The sequence below is a fragment of the Platalea leucorodia genome (assembly GCF_965183815.1).
Source record: "Platalea leucorodia genome assembly, chromosome: 11".
NCBI lineage: Eukaryota > Metazoa > Chordata > Aves > Pelecaniformes > Threskiornithidae > Platalea > Platalea leucorodia.
This window is the reverse complement of record NC_138833.1, coordinates 23,605,722-23,622,051: the sequence shown is the minus strand read 5'-3', so window position 1 is coordinate 23,622,051 and position 16,330 is coordinate 23,605,722. Positions and strand designations below refer to the sequence as shown.

Below are 16,330 nucleotides of genomic sequence, written 5' to 3'. Positions count from 1 at the left end.
GATGGTTGTAGGTGAACTGGAACAAAGCACGGCATGTTTTCACTTGTTTGTCTCCATCCTGTTCGTGTGCTGAGCAAAGTCACCCTTCACCACTCTCGCATGCCGTTGACGTCAGTACGCATTTTTTTTCTTATAAGATCCTGTGTTTCCCAGCAGTGACCTGGATCGGCGACTAATAAAGATGAAGAGGGAGTTCAGCTTTTCTGCCTTAGTCATTGCTCTCTAGGAATCGTACTGTAGGACCCAGAAGAAGACCCACTTGTTTTCTGATGCTCGTAATGAGTTCCAGGCATTAGTGAGCTATATTGGATTCAAACTAATAGTCTACAGGTGAAAGCTCTACTATTGCCAATTTATTCAGCAATCCAGGCTCAGCTTGGGTTTGGAATGGAGCTTTTCAGTAAGAAAAACAAATGAACCAGCTGTTCCTTGGGCAAATGTGTTATACACAGACACTTAGGCTCCTTAAATTAGCTAGTCTCATTGCAATGCTAGATTTTGGTTTGTGTCGTCTTAATTTTTGTTCCTGCAGCAAGTCTGTCTGGGGGAAGGGAAGAAGAGATGGAAATCTGCTCGGTTTTTAAGTTCTGGGCGTTTCTGAGCAATCTTCCTCAAAACTGCTCAAAATCTTAAAGCGATAGAAGGCACATCATGAACAGAAAACAAGAAATTTGCTGCTTTTTCTGAAGAGAATGGTATGCAGCTTTAAAGAAACGCCAAAATGCTGTTAAAATGCATTAAAACTTTTTATGGTTTTGGGTGAGTGTGGTCATATACGCCTGATTTCAATAACTTCTGCAAAAGTTTACCTTTGTGTCGTTTAGGTCTCTTAAATTGCTAGTCCTTTCACGTGCAGAAGGACAAGTCAGTCCAAACTCTGAACTGCTTAGGGGTGGAAGCAGTATCTCAGCCAGGCCTTTTTTAGTGTTTTCCCTTACCGATCCAGAGAAATACCTCCATCCTAATAATCTCAGTAAAACAAAGTTTTATGGCCTGCAGGGCAATTAATTTCCAAATGTTCCAATTCTTCATGCTTGATGATCACATCTGCTTATTTTTCCGCCCGAAGCTCTCAAGCTGCCTCCTACCTGGATAACAACCAACACGAAGCTCTGCCTCGCAGCTCCTTCCAGAATTTCCCCAGTCTCCAGGTCGATATTACTTTTGAAATACTAAAATAATCCCATCCACTGTGGTTCTAGCATTGTCTCTTCTGTTCTGACTTGAATCAAGCCTATAAAGTTAACTCCATAACCGTGTTGCAGCATCGATACTGAATGACTCTAGAGCTTGCTTGACAGTGTAAGTCCTTAACTGGGAAATTCTGAGAGTAATGAATCGGTCGGTGAGATCCTCAAAGCACTCCTTAGATCATGAGCCATGGCACCTTAATTCTGAATGACAGAAAGTTGGAGAGGATTAAGGCGTGGGTGGGTGGGTTGGGTGCGTTGTTGGTTCCGTCACTGGCTCTCCTCAAGGGCAGTTCTTCATGGTGCTACCACGATGTTTTGTGTCCAAGTTTATTAAAGTCATGTCAACACCTAGAGGAGTATTTAAATATACAAAGAATGCTCAAGTATATGAAGTATTGATAAGCTTAATTTGTCCTCTCCTCAGTGTTGTTTTAAGATCTTTTGATAACATCTTGGTCTTTCATGTCCAGTACAGAATCCTCCACCTAGACCTGCAGGCCTGTCCCCCATCGTCTCTGCTGCTTTCTTCCCAAGATCTGCCCCTTTTACGTGGTTTCTTTGTACGATCCAGCAGTGAAAAGTCAAAGGACTGACTCACCCTCCAGGCTCTGGCATCTGAACCTGCTCTGGTTGCCTGATGCCGCGTCCAGCTGCAGCGTCTGGGGAAGGAAGGGGAGGCAGGGAAGGGGGAGCCTGTCCGAGCGGGGCTGCGGGACAGCCGTCCTCGAGCGCCCTGCCCGCGCGCGGGGTGCGGTGCTGGCAGGGGAGGGCGTGGGGCTGCCTGCCCGAACTGCGAAACCTCTGTTGGCCTTGCTTTCTCCTTCTCCGGTTTACGGGAGGCTGCATCCTTCCTACGCCGTAACTGGCTGGTGAGGACCCTCGTTGCCTAGGTAACGGGGAAACCTAAAAAAATAAATTGTTTTTCTTTTTTCCTCTGTGTTTTCTCATAAAAGCTTGGCATTGTTTTAGTGCCCCTTCCTGCTGAATAACTTTTGTGGCCCAAGCTGATGTATCTTGCAGGAAGGCTCAGAAACATGGTTTTCAGTTACAACAGCAAAATTACGAAGGGTTTTGTAGTTCGGATGTTTAATTTCCTGCGTGCTTTGCGCTGCGTAAGGGACGCCGCGGCCAGCGCCCCAGTGAAGAGCCGCCGTCTGGCTGGTGAGATAGGCCCTGCCGTGGCGGCTGCGGTAATTCAAGCACTTTCTCTCTTCCTCTCCGATAACCTGTGTTTTTCTGCATCGCTTAAAATAGCTCCAAACTCACCGTGACTTTGGTTAACGTATTCAGCCATCGTTTCGCTTTTGAACTCCAACCAACGTGACGCCCCTTCACGCTCTGCCTTTGAGTTTGTTGCCATTTACGACATCTTGAAGGTTGTAGCAGAGCCTGACCCTCTCCCGAGACCACTTAACCGAAAGCCTCGTAAAGCCCGGTGGGAATGAGCCGGCTGAAGAGGGGCGGGCGGCGTGCGCGGCTCCAGGCTCTCTGCAGGCGAGGACCGTCACCTCCTCGTCTCCGCCCTGCAGCTCCTCCAGCAGGCACGCGTGCCGGTGCTTTAATCAATACGTCCAGTCTCAAAAGTCATTGAGTGGTACCTAATAGGACTTGAGAGACTTAGGGATGCGTTTACCAGTACGAGTGGAAGAGCGGGATTACCAGTGAGGTTGACGGTAACCTGTTGTTATATTAGCAATTTGCTATAAACAGTTTCTCAGCCTGGGATGGGACTGTGCAGTTTTTATTGGCAAGAGGTTTCCTCTACTGTGTCTTTTTTTTTTCTTTCTTTTTTTCTTTCTTTTTTTCTTTCTTTTTTTCTTTCTTTTTTCTTTCTTTTTTTCTTTCTTTTTTTCTTTCTTTTTTTCTTTCTTTTTTTCTTTCTTTTTTTCTTTCTTTTTTTCTTTCTTTTTTTCTTTCTTTTTTTCTTTCTTTTTTTCTTTCTTTTTTTCTTTCTTTTTTTCAAGACAGACCTCCAAGTTAGCTGCTGTTTCAGAGGGTTTTTTTAATATTGCTTATCTGATCATGATTAAGCAATCCGGTGTTTATAGCATATGCTTTGACCTTGATGTTAGTTCAGCTGGGCAAGGATATAAATGATGAAGAAATTCCTTAGCAAGCTTAACCCATTGTATTTAAAATTAACTCTTTGATACGCTATTCTAAAATAGGAGCTTTTGAAGAAAGATACAAGTTTGGCTGCTCTGGCTAAATTTAAAGGCTGTTGAAGTTTGGATTTTTCTGGTTTTTAGCAGCAAGCTACCTCTACTTGTTTCTACGAGCTGTGATCCAGCATTTAGCGCTGTGACATCTCCTGAGCAGATCAGGCGCACAGGGCGAAACGGACCCTGGAAAACAAACCTGAAGTGCAGGGACTTCAGGCCTTGGTCCGTAAACCACAACGTACCGTGAACGGTATGGATCCAATACAGTTTTGGTAAAAGCTGGTTTGCTCTGAGATTCATGAACGATACAAGAGTGTAATGCGTGGTATAATGATATTTTTCTGGATTTCCTTTTTTTTGTTTTGTTTTCTCAATAAATCTCAGGGCACAGCAGCCTTGGTGTTACCTGTACGAACAGAAAAGCCTCCAAAAGCAGCTGCATCTAAACCATTGATCTTTTAGCCAAAGATTTCCTCTGTGTGTTTTCATCAACACAAATTGGCCTTAAAAAAGGTGGGCTTCTGGCTAAAGGAAAGCCTTCCAGCAGAAGATGCTGCTGTCGCAGTGGGCTGAGTGACACAGTACGTCCCCAAGTTATAATTTTATATTGCAGTAATTTTGCTGATCAAACAACAAAGTTTAAGACAACTCACTGTCAGCATGAAAAAAACCTCCAACTAAAAAAAAAAAACCTTTAGTTTCTGCGAAGGAGCAGTTGGTGGTTGTGTGCAGAACTGCCGAGTCAAAGAGTTTTTTAAATACTCTGTAGCTCAAGGACTTGGCTCTTCTTCAAACATTTCTAACTACAAAAGGATGGGTAATCTTGCCAGTGAATGTGCCCCCTCTAGGGGCAAAAATGTGGAAATTTGTTATAGCAGGTAAATTTGAAACGGGAGAAGCATTTGCTCAGAGTGTGAATGTCGGGGGGTTTAACCCCAGTGGGAAGGGATTGCTGTGCTGTAGGATGCAGCTTCTCCGCGTCTCGGTTTCCCGGCTCGGTGCAAGAGGTGACGTGCGCTGTATGCAGCAGTGCTCCGCTTTCACCTTCTCTTTAACTCTTAAAATGTTATGAAAAACGTGCTGCTGTTTTTCCAGGGTAGTTCTTGAAATAGCTTTATAAAGTGTGTCTCATCCTGTGAAAAGGTCAGCTTGTATTCGTTAGTTCGGCGTTATAACTCCTGAGCTGTTCTGTGCGCGTTGTAGCGTTTTGGTAAGAAGGAATGCCGTACGCAAGGCAGCACACCGCTGCCCGGGCGTCTTCTACACGAACACCCAGGTTATCCCGGGGAGCCTCTCAAGAGTCTGGGGAAATAAAAATCCCTCCTGAGACGTCAGGGCTTTGAGTACGGGAGTGACAGGCGCTGTGCGAGTGTCAAGTACGTGCTGGGTGTTGTTGCTCCGGCAGTGACACCGCGCTCCGTACGGAGCCGCAGAGTTGTCCGACGTGGGTGGTCGTGTTTGTTCTGGCACTGCTCGCTAAAACATGAGTCCTATATGAAACTATTTAGCAATTTTTGAATGTTTGAGAAGTTACAAAATCTTTCTTTCATAGCGGTCTTTTGCCTTTGGTCTTTGCCGTTTTGCCTTTTCAGAGCTCAGGTTCGGGATCGTGTAATTCATCCAAGTAGCGTTTCCTGGGTGCACGCGTGCCCTGAACCGCAGCCGTGCTGCTGGGGACGTACCCTTCTTGTAAAGGACACCTGGGGAGAGCATCATCCTCCCTCGCGCCTTCCTCCCTGCTGCTTTTGGAGCGTATCCTGGTTTATCGGGAGGGAGGGGTGCGTTGACTTTTAGGGGGTGCTTTTAAGTCAACCCCAAGTTTCCATATGGAAACAAGGTGAGGCAATTTTTAATGAAAACTTCAGATTTTTTTTGTATTAATCCTTTAAAGCCTGAATTCAGACCTCATTGTTCAGATGGTTTAACAGCAGGGTCAGCACTTCTGAGCGTGACCGCTTCAATGTTAAATGTGAAATGCATTCACATTCATTTTTCTCCCCTCTTATCTCCCAAAGGTGCTCTTACAGAGTGTTACGATGAACTGGGCAACCGGTACCAGCTTCCCGTCTACTGCCTCGCCCCACCTATCAACATGATAGAGGAGAAGGGCGACCTGGAGACTCTGGATATTCCAGATCCCCCACCCAATTCAGGGCACGAATGCCAGCTTCGTTTGCGCCTGTCCACAGGCAAAGACCTCAAACTCATGGTCCGCAGCATGGACACGGTGTACCACATGAAGAGGCGGCTGCATGCGGTGGAGGGAGTGGAGCCGGGCAGCCAGCGCTGGTTCTTCTCGGGCAGGCCGCTGGCAGACAAAATGAAACTGGAGGAGCTGAAAATCCCAAAGGACTACGTGGTGCAAGTCATCGTGAGCCAGCCCTTAGCAAATCCCACCCCGGTGGAAAACTGATTTCTGCTTGTTTATTGATTCTTCTTTCCTCCGTTTCTGTCATGGGGTTTGTTTTCACTGCCCTCTCTTCTTTCGGTTTGTCCTGCTAATGGATGGGTTCCAAGAAATGACCAGCAAAAATTCCATCTGTGATGGAGATCTGCAAAAACAAAACATAAAAATGTAAACTGGCCTTTGGGGTTTGCCTGATCTCATATCTAACACAACAGCGAGCAGCACAGGGCAAGGGCAAAGGAAGGAGCGGGAACGGGAAGGGAAAAGGGAAGAGACACAAGGAAGGAGGGCAGAGATTGTAGTTCACTTATACAAAAATGTAGTGATTCTGAAAACTGTAGGTGGTGCCGTGATCCATAGAGCCAGAGCAACAGAGAGCACTTTTATTAAAAAAAAAATATTATTAATCAATTTACAAAATTTCCTATCAGCACCACATACAGTTCCTGCAGGAATCGCAGCCACTCTGGGTAGGTCCCGCGCTGCGTGTTCACGGGGAGCCTTGCTGGTTTGCCCTGACCGGCGTGCTCTGCCCAGGCACCGCCGAGCGCAGCCGGCCCCGGGCGGCGGGGCTGGGCGGGGGGCTCGGCCTCTGTCCCGCGCGGGCGGCTCCTGGCGATGCTCAGACCAAGCAATTGTACGTTCCAAGATGGCAACGCAGTCCTGTGCCATTGCTGGCTCCCGAGCTGGCAACGCAGCCCGCCGGAGCCTTAGGCAATAACTTAGTCAATGTATATTCTCGCGTACTGTACTGTAATCTTAACTTGCTACAAGACTGACTTAGCCTGAAGTTTACTGACTCACCGGCACTGAGGACGTGCCTGCCGAATTACTGTATATCACTCAGATCATTAGAACAAGTTTTTATCAGGCTAGCTCGGGCGAGCGATGCGCTGGTCTGTGCAGAAGCGTTAAGTGCATCACCTTTGTCAAACGGCACCGGTGTCACAGGTCCAGGTTTAACCGCAGTTACACCCAGATGCGATGGATTGCAGCTTCCCCTGCTCGGTTCCTAGAGGGCACAAAGCATGGAAAATGGTAAGGAGGAGGCAACAGCACACGGTGTTCAGCTTTTTGTGCGAGCGTCGTTTGAAGCGGCAGCCGGTCTTCTAGCTCTGGTGACTCTCCAGCCGGGACAACGGGAGGTATCCTCGCCGACACGCGCCCGCGGCCCGGAGCACGACGGTGGTGTTTCGCAGCCAGTGCTTTCCCTTCAGAATGTAAGAGGAGCCCTTTGGCAAACGACAAATCCTTTTGTAGTCTCAAATATCTGAATCAGAGCATATTGGGGGGGGCGGGAATCCGATTGCTTGTTCCCTCAGTTGGCGATGCTCTCTGTTCCTGCGGCTGCTCTGCACCCTGTCTGGTAATGCCTTTGGCTGAGATCAAATGCTCTGTTCCTTTGAAACGTGATTTCCAGTTTGCTTGTTTTTTCAGTTGTCATTGAAATGACTTCACTTCTTCCAAAGCCGAATGTGCTATTCGGGTATGAATAGCATATTTTTATTGGTTTCTGTCTTCCCTCTCTGAATCAATGGTCTAAAGCTAAGTTGTCCCAGCTCTTTCTTGTCTGCTAGTGAAGCTGGTGGGTTACACTGACAATTTTAAACTCGTTACTTTTGCTCCTTCATGAATTCCCCAGAACTCGGTTTCTCGGACTGGAGGGGAGCCCTTGCTCCGTGAGCGCAGAGCCGGCACGAGCAGAGGTCACTTGCACATCACGAGTCTGTCCCGGCAGGTGGAAGCAGGCACAGGATTTACACTGATGGCTGGAAAACAGATCCACATTTTGTATGCATTTCCCACCCTACCCCAAAGAAATAGAGCTTTCTTTTTGGTCCCTTTGGGCTTTCTGTTGTATTAAGCCTATGGTTTTCTGACAGCTCCTCTAGCCCCGATTTGGTACAGGATGACTGAAGTGCAGTGGCAGAGCTGTGTAAAGGAAAATTAGTTCCCTGTTCTCATAAACACCAAAGTGACTTGGTTTTCTTTTTTCTTTTTTTTTTTTCCTTTTTAAAGATGAAATCAAAGCTGATAAATACTAATCTATAACAAAAGTTTTCTATTGCGGAGTTTTTTTAAGACAAATATGATTTACTATACTGGGTTTTTGCAGCCAGATCTTTTGCATTCCAGAGGGGAAAAAATATTTGATATATAAACAACTCAAAAATCTCGTGGATTTTCCCTGGGCAAAGGATGGTTTGTGCCAGGAAGGCCCTGCTGTCCGGTGAGGCATAACTGACGTCTCTGCAGGAATGGCCTTTGTGGCGTTTCCCTGCAGCCCTTCTGGAAGCGGGGAGTCGCGATGGAGTGCGCAGGAGCAAGCCAGGCTGGCGGTTCTGTAACTGTGACCACTAAAACACTACTTTTTTTTTTTGTAGGATACATTGTGTTAATTTTTGTTTGTTTGTTTGTTTTTCTGCTTTCATTCAGGCAATTGTCACCATGTACTGCTTTTGAGATTACAGCGTGTAGGGGCTGGGAGAGCTCCTTCTTTCCCTCTCCTCCCTCTTAGTTGGGAAAGGCCCAGTTTTCTTACGCCGGAATAGATGGCCACGTTTTATATTAATTGCTTTTATGTCGGGGAGCAAGGTGATGATCTGAAGGCCATGTTGTGAGTGGGCTTCGAGTACAACAGAGAATTGGTTCATGAAAATACTCTTTTCTCTAACAGCCTCCCCCCTCCTGTCCCTTAAGCACACATCTAAAACTGAAAAAATTCAATGGTAAAATGCTTTTATAGGTGAAAGTGAAGACTTCTCAACCTCCTCTGTATAAAATGACAGATGTGCTAAGCACATACCTTGCTGGAAACAAATTTTACAAGATTTGTATTAGGAAAGAATTCTAAGTTTCAAAAACCATATATATATAAAATCAGTAATTAAAAAAATCAGTAATGAAGGCATACAGGCATACAGCATGGTGACTTAACGTATCCCACGTACCTAACTAGAGGTTGCAGTCTGCGTTGGGAGCGCAGTCCTTTCTGTCTCTGACGTGCCTTGTCCCTCTCCTGCGCGATGGCCGTCGGTGCAAATGCCGGGGCAGGGAAGCGGGCTGGGGCCGCCGTGGGGCTCGCGCCTTCCCGGCGGAGCGGGGCTCCCCGCCGGAGGGAGGGAAGGCTGGTTTAACTGCAGAGCAGCGGGGGCACGGCCGAAGTGGGACTAACGAAGTACTGAACTGCTGTTCGGCTGGCAGCCGCGGAGAAGACAGGACCAGCGCAGGTCTGCGGCGCCGACACCCGCGGCTGCTCGCGGGGAGGGTGGCTGGAGGCACGCTGTCGAGGCGTCTTCGCTTCGCAGCGGGGGTGCACGCTGAGCCGCGCGCGCTGGCAGCGCGGCCTGGGCTGGGGTTCGGCACGCTGGTTGGCGTGCTGACCCGCGCTGTGCCGGGTCTTGGTTAGAATCAAAGTAATGCAGTGGGTTTTGCAACGCGTGCAGCCGTGAACTGCAATGCCAAGTGCAGACAAGTGAGGAGTAATGGGATATTTTTTATTTATTAGACCCATCAGCCCTTTGTGTCATTCCTGATTAGCTCTGGCTATGAACTAATGCCAGTAGATGACACTTTTTACTATGTTAGTGACAGGTCTGTTTGGTGTGATTCAAATTTTTATACTCTTTATCGTTGCTTCTGCCTGACCCAGAAGTAATAACCTGGTGAAAGTCCACACTCCTGGCCAGCTCGAAAGGCAGAGAGGCACGAACACAGGTAGTCTGCTGGGCGCGGGAGCTCCAGAAAAGCCGCGGATGCCGTAGGTGCGTGCTCGGTGCGCTACAGAAGGGTGCTCAGGGTCGTCTTCCACAGCCGAGCGATGGCTGCTCCTTCGGAGCACCCGGCTCCCCGGAGCTGCGCTGACTGCCTTGCCTCTCCGTGCGTCGCAGTTCTCGGTGCCCTCTGCAGAAAACAGCATGGAGTGGCTGCGCTGCGAGAACGTGTTTTAGTTTTCTGAAAGCCTTTGCTTCTCTGGGAAATATTTTGGAAAACTAAATGATGCGAGTCAGCAGTATAATAAGCTGGGTGTTTTAATAGACCCCTAATGCTAAAAGTAGTAGTAACAACAACAGCAAAAACCTCACCCAGGAGCAACCAAGGCAAACCCCGGCTCCTCTTTGCCTCTGACGGGCAGTTCCGGAGCTGCCCTGGGGAGGAGAGGCGAGGGGGTGCATTGAAGCAAGAAGGCAACACACGGCAGCGGGCAGAACCGTGGTAAGGCAGAGGGCCGAGCGACAAAATATTGCTGTAGTATGACATGTTTCTGCATATATATCCATTGTTAGTAAATAATGTAAAAACTTTTGAAAAACTATTAAAAAAAAAAAAATCTTAGTTTGTTACAACGGTGGGATGCTTTTAGCCATGGAGTTTTGAGAGCATTTTAGCCGTGTAAGTGTTGAGGAGTTGAATGCTGTACGTTTCTCCGTTTCTGTCTTCTTCAGAAGCATAAGTGGTAGCTACATTTCTGACTCTTGATCTATATTTTACAAACTCTTTTCTATGTCACTGTAAATACATCCAAGACCCTGCACCTTATGCAGAGAATGTTTACGTTTAAAAAAAAAAAAAAAAAAATTGTGTTGGCTTTTTCACTGCGCTGCTCAGATCCTGTTACGTTGAAATGAAAGCAGTCTCTGTTAGGAAAAGGGGCTTTTTTCCTCTTTGCCCTTCACCACTGCCCTGTCCCCCTGAGTCCCTCCTGGCTGATGGCTGGCAGCCCTTGGGCGGCTGGCGCTCCCGGGGTGGGACGTGGAGGTATTTGAGAAAGGCGTTTTTGAAAACTTGCTTGGGGGGGGAGCTTCATACGCTCTGCAGCTTTCTGGGAAAAAGAAAAAAATCTGCTTCAAACCCGCTAGATGTTGGTGGTCTGTCTTGCAAGTTAACTGACCTAGGAAGCCTTGGAGTTAAACTTTCCGGCAACCGTGCTTCTGTATTCTCCCAAAGAAGATGAATGTCCTGCTATGCTATCTGCAGCTACAAACACTTCTGTTGGTTAATGACTGTATATACAAGTCTGCCTGCTTTAAGACTTTCCTTTTCATAAAGTGTTTTTGATTGCTCTGTTCTGCAAATGGCTCTCCTCTTCCATCTTTCATCCGCTTAGATAACTCCGTAGCCGCGTGTGTGTTGCTCTTGTTCGTAGGAGACGGAGCTATAGCTCCCCTTCCGAGGGAGATACGTGCCACTGAGCCTACAAAAGTCAGAGTCGGGAGATGAGATGTTTTAACCAGTGGGCTTCTCACCGCGGGCTTCGAGACTTTTAATAAATGTGTCCGCTGACTCTCCGTGAAGAAGTATGTTCCTGCGCTCCAAGCAGGGCCACTTGTTGGTATTTATCCGGTAGAACTCTGTATTTGTATGTTTTACAGATGAAGACCATTTGATCAGAGCCATGGGGCAAATAGAGAACTTAAAATCCTGACTCCTGCCTTAAAACTTTTAGTTCATCTTGAGCTCCAAAAATTCTGCACCTGCTCGTTCCCAAGTCCCTTTTTTCTTTAGGAAATTTGAATCCAGTCAAAGGCTGGAGACAATTTAAGGAAATTTAAAACAAAATAAATTTTAGCTGATGGCTTTATTAAAATAACTAACTGGTCTTGTATTAAAAACCCTATTTGTGCCTCTCTTAAGTCCAGGGAATGTTTAAAAAGTGGAGGTGGCTTTTGAGCAATGACTGAAATGACTGCATTAGCTGGCAATTTGTACGACACTTGCTTTCATATGCTCTGAGCAAGAGACTTCGGTTTGTGTCCTCTCTGCCTCATGGTAATGGCTTTCAAAGATGGCTGGTACCATCAAATTTGTACTTCTTGAATAAATATCTTCATTTTTATGGTAAAACTTCTTGTATGCGGTTTGTTTGTGTGTGCCACGTAACAAACATTCGTATCGCGTAGGATACGGTGCTCGATTTGGTACTGACACAGAAAATGCACGGCTCCGACACGCAGTGAAACGAGGACGAGGGGCTTCCAGGGATGTGACTTCTGTTTTCCCCGTAACTTTTATAAAATCTTTTAGAATCAAACATACCAGCTGTGTAAAACGTGCTTTTTAACTTTTTTCTCCTCCCTGGCCCCTTCAGTCAATGGAGGATTCTAGGCCAATACAAAGATGCTGTGAACATGAGGTAACTTTTAAAATGCTTTATGTGTTTTTATGTTGTACTTCTGTTTCTTGGTTGACATCGCAGCAGTGTCTGCACATATTTTTAATCAACTGCAAAGCACAAGTCGGTTGTCTTTAGGCTGTTAAATTGTGTGACTTTTTTTTTTTAACCTAGGGAAGATTTTTCTACCATTGAGAGGAAACCGTCATCTTCTATCGGAAACGCTGTACAAAATTTCCTGTATTTAAAACAAAAAAGAGAAACTCCCCCCCCCCCCCCCCCTTTAAAAAATAAAAGTAATCCTGGAAATGCCATGCCTTAAGAAATAAACTCAGTGTTGTTTTTCTTTTTAAATTTCTTCAGTAGGGCTTTTAATCTGGGCTGGAGCTCTACACCTTTTTCATTACCTGTCTAATCCCCTGGAGACACGCTTTGGTCATGATTTTGGTGGGTGACACCGTTTTACGTTGCAGATAGGGCGCGCGGTCCGCGGCGAAGGCAGGGCCTGGAGCTGCGCTCCGGCTCCCAGCGCCACCCCCCGCTCCCGCCGCCGGCTCCTCGGGAGCAGCGCGAAGTCACGGAGCCGTCTGATTGTCCGCTAATTACACGAACTGGCGCGTTGTCTTAATTCAGGTCACCCTTGCATAGTCTTGATTAACTACCTAATGTATCAGAGGAGTAGGAATAATTTTTTTGTAGGCCACTTTGGTCTAACGCTATCGCAGCGAAACATTTCAATTATTTTTTTTTTTATCTTAGGATAATTTCATGGTAGAACTTCCGATGTGAGTTTTAAACGAATAAGCGTGTGATTTTCCTGGAACTTTTTAACTTTTTCCTATATATATATACACACACACACTCCTTTTATATGTGTGAGTATATATAATCTCTTTTATACATACATATTCCCTTCTGGGGTGTGTGTGTGTGTGTGTGTATATATATATATATATGGAAAAAAGCGGCTGTGGGCTGCTGAATTCAGGGGCATTTTCATGGCCTATCTTTTGACTCTAATTTCTCTAGTTTTACCTCATCTCCAGAAATATCAAAGTCCTTGAATACCTTCTTAAGTTCTTCTTTCTGGATGTTGAAGAGAAACCTTGCGGCTTCAAACTCATTAAAATCAATCATGTCATCCCGGTCTACGCCCAGCAGTTGAAAGGCGGGTCCTGCGCGCCAGCGGATGAACCGCTTTTCAAGATGGTTCTGTTTCGGGGCAGAAAGGTTCAGAAACAGATGATAAGTGCCGATTTCCTGCTTGGAAAGAACACCTGGGACACCGACCGGCGCTCGTGTCCGGAGCATAGAGGTGACCTCCCGCTCATCGCGCCCGCGGGAAATGCCGCAGCCCCGGTGCTTCCTGCGGCGGAGGCAGGCGGGAGCACGCGCTGCCGCCGGCTGGGTTGGGGCTGTGCCGGGAGGGCTCCCGACGCCCCGCCGAGCGCCAGGGCTGCTCTCCGAGGCCCTTTCCCACCCCTCCCGTGTGCCGAATGACTTGCGGGGCTACGTCCCGCCGTTGGCTCCTCTCCGAGTCCTGCAGGCAGCAGCCCCGAGCGCTGGCCCTCAGCCGGGTGCCTGGTCCGGAGCGGAGCTGCAGGACGCATCCAGGCAAGGTCGAGCTCCGGGGGCAGCCCTGGCTTTGCCACCCCTCTCCCTCACTGCAGCCCGCTGTCCTGGCTGCCGGCCCCTGGCACGGCACCGGGCCCTCCCCAGCCTGGGCTGCAGGTGATGCCGGGGAGGCTGAAGAAGGGCATCGGCACGGGCGGCACCCGCAAGCTAGCAGGAACCGATGGGTGAAAACAGACGCCCTGCTCTCTTCCCCACAGGCAGACACAGCCGAGGGCTTGTTTTTTGGAGACCTAAGATGGGCAGCCTGAGCTGGGAGGAGTGTTTAGATGGTTTCTACCTTGCAAAAGGTTCAGGGGTGGATTTATCCCAGAGGAGCAAGGTTGGTATTAACAGGGGGACGGCTCGTTTCCCTGCTGTCCTTTCCTGCGCAGCAGCAGAGACCCAGGGACCGTCTCCATCCCTTGTGTGCCGTGAGTAAAGCTCAGCTCCAGCGACTGATCCCCGTTACAGGGATGTTGGATGGGGCAGACGTCCCTGTACCGCCCCCGGGACCCGCAGGGTGCCCCCCTCCTGGGACAGGAGGGTGCAGGCCACCATGGAGAGCCCGTTAAAGCCCTACCCCTCGTGTTCCCGTCCAGCGAGTCGAACAGCAGCATGATCTGGTCCTTGGTCAGGGGGGTCACATAACGGAGAAAGCAATAAAACTGCAGATCTGGAAAACAGTGAGCTCTCGGCATCATCTGCACGATGCTGAGAGCAATAATTAGCAGGATTTATTTTATTTTAAATGCCCACTGCTCCCAGACATGTTGCACAGGCAATTAAAACACAGGGGCAGGCAAGAGATACTGTACAGAATTAATAGACGAGTATTAATAAGATGGCCTGATTTATGAAAGGGGCATATGTGATTTCTGCGCAGAAGGCAATGTTAAAGTGCTCATAATTTTCTGTCTGTCTTCTTTTCTACCCCACCCCTGGAGGAAAAAAGGACTTTTCCCACCAACCAGAAACATGGAATAGACTGAAGAACTGCAGGCGGGAGGCGGGGAAGCTGTGAACCAGTGGACGGGGTTGTGAACAGCCTCGCGTGGAGGACGCTGTCGGCAAGAAACCACCGGCTTTCTGACACGGAGCGCGGTGGGTTTGTGGGAAGGATCGCGGGATGAGGCTGCCGCAGTACCAAGGAATTGGCTTCAGAGAGGCAGGAATCCCCCCTTGCCCCGTGCTCCTGGCGCCTCGCTTGCGCAGCTGTGAAGCTCTCCTTTATGGCTGGCCTGGGTTTCGCCTACGGCGACCGTCTGCTCGTCGTGCCGGCGCCCGGTTACCGTGTCTGCGCGGTACTGCCCAGCCCGCGGCTTTGCGCGCTGCTGGGATGCAGAGGACGATGATACCCTGACATCAAACAGGTTTCGTAGGCTCTTGGGCATTTTTCTGTCTCACAAACAGGGAAGGAGGCAAGGGAAGGGGGAAGGAATGCCTTCGATGGGAGCTGAAACTGCATCTCAGAGGCTCTGCGCGGCCCCTGAGCCGCACGTATTTCAGAGCCCAGGGCAGGAGCAGCCGGGCCGCGTAACCTTCCAGAGCGTGGCGGAGCGGGGAGGACACGGCGATATATGCTGATCTGAAAGCTTTTTGGGGTATTGCCAAGCGCTTGTATTAACCAAGCTGCGAGTTCGTTAGTATTACAGAGCGCTGATATCTGAAGTGCAATATTTGTAATGTCTGTGATCTCTGGTTTTAAATCCTAAGCCATGTAGCATTCTGTGTATCTCTTTTCAAAGTATTACGCAGCACTGTAATTTTAGAGCATTAATGCCAATCTCGTTTTTAGAAGTACTTACTGTTCAGATAATTCTTTTGATGAACATCCAGGAGCTGGAAATACTCCGCCAGTGCCGCAGTATTTCTTACTGACAGCAAGCGGTACGCTTCATCTAAGCGCAGATGCTGCAGAAAACACCCAGATTTCAGCTTCATCTCGGTCGGCCGTGGAAGACCAGCGAAACAGAATTAGCGCCGTGGCAATGACCCCTCGCAGAAGGAAAACCCTGCCCTAGAACCAGCCGCAACCTCCGGCCCACGGCTTCACGTGGTCAAGAATTTCCCTCAGATGCGGAGGCAAAGGCTGCCCTTCCATTCGGCATTAAAGGATAATACGTACTAAAGTCAGGTGACAGAAATTATTCTTACAATGCTCAAGAGCATTAAATCTGATTGAAATGTGCAAGATAGCACAGGCTTAAGGATTTATTTTAGACCGTAATGCGAATCGCAGCCTCAGCCGGCGGTAGCCCGAAGCCTGTCGGTCCGCGCTGAGGTCCCGCGTGGCAGCCGCTGCAGGGCTTTGCTCGTCCTCGTGGCCAGGGCTTCGATGTTGCTGGTCTCCAGCACTTGACAGTGTCCTCTGCAGCCTGCCTGGGAGCTGTAGCTCAGAGACGGCTGCTTTTGAATGCCCCATTTCTTGTTCAAGTTAGCTGTTAGGAAGCTGAACCGCTCTGATATGAAGTGTTTATCACCCGTTCCTCTTCCAGCCCAGAACGAGTCCAGTCCAGCACAGCAATAACCATTGGAAGTGCTCTTTATTCCTTACCCCCACCTATACCAGGAGCGCGACTAATAAAATCAAACTCCACTGGCTGACGCTGGTCGACAGACCCTCTGTGACCCAGCACGTAGAACACGGAGCCCTACGAAGTCTTGCAGTCAGGGCAGCGGTTTCTTCTCCTTGGTCGTGCCGCTGAGCGGGAGCTCCGCTCCGCTGACGCGCGCCGCTGCGGGCTCTGCTGGCTCGGGGCGCCCGCAGGTAACGCAGCGGTGACGCTCGTGACCGCCGGCCCGTAGCATCAGGGGTGCTCCCAGGGGCTTGGGGCAGATTTGC

General features: G+C 48.6%; 2 protein-coding genes across 2 annotated transcripts in view; one reads left to right on the top strand and one right to left on the bottom strand.

Annotated features, from left to right (window-relative positions):
* Positions 1–11,608, top strand: part of UBTD2 (ubiquitin domain containing 2) — a gene marked incomplete at its 5' end in the record, with an annotated part of 56,652 nt that extends 45,044 nt beyond the window's left edge. The window contains one exon of the mRNA XM_082324580.1: positions 5,371–11,608. Within this exon, the coding sequence (XP_082180706.1) occupies positions 5,371–5,768 (398 nt within the window). The 3' untranslated portion in view covers positions 5,769–11,608. The remainder of the gene's footprint in view (positions 1–5,370) is intronic.
* A 304-nt stretch (positions 11,609–11,912) lies between these two features.
* On the bottom strand, positions 11,913–15,589 carry EFCAB9 (EF-hand calcium binding domain 9; the record flags this gene model as incomplete). The annotated part of the gene is made up of 4 exons (XM_082324089.1): positions 15,294–15,589; positions 14,069–14,161; positions 12,910–13,022; positions 11,913–11,984 (listed from the first exon to the last, which is right to left on the bottom strand). The coding sequence occupies exons 1-4, from the start codon at positions 15,427–15,429 to the stop codon at positions 11,913–11,915; spliced, it is 414 nt and encodes a 137-aa protein (XP_082180215.1). The 5' UTR covers positions 15,430–15,589.
* Positions 15,590–16,330: the final 741 nt, after the last annotated feature.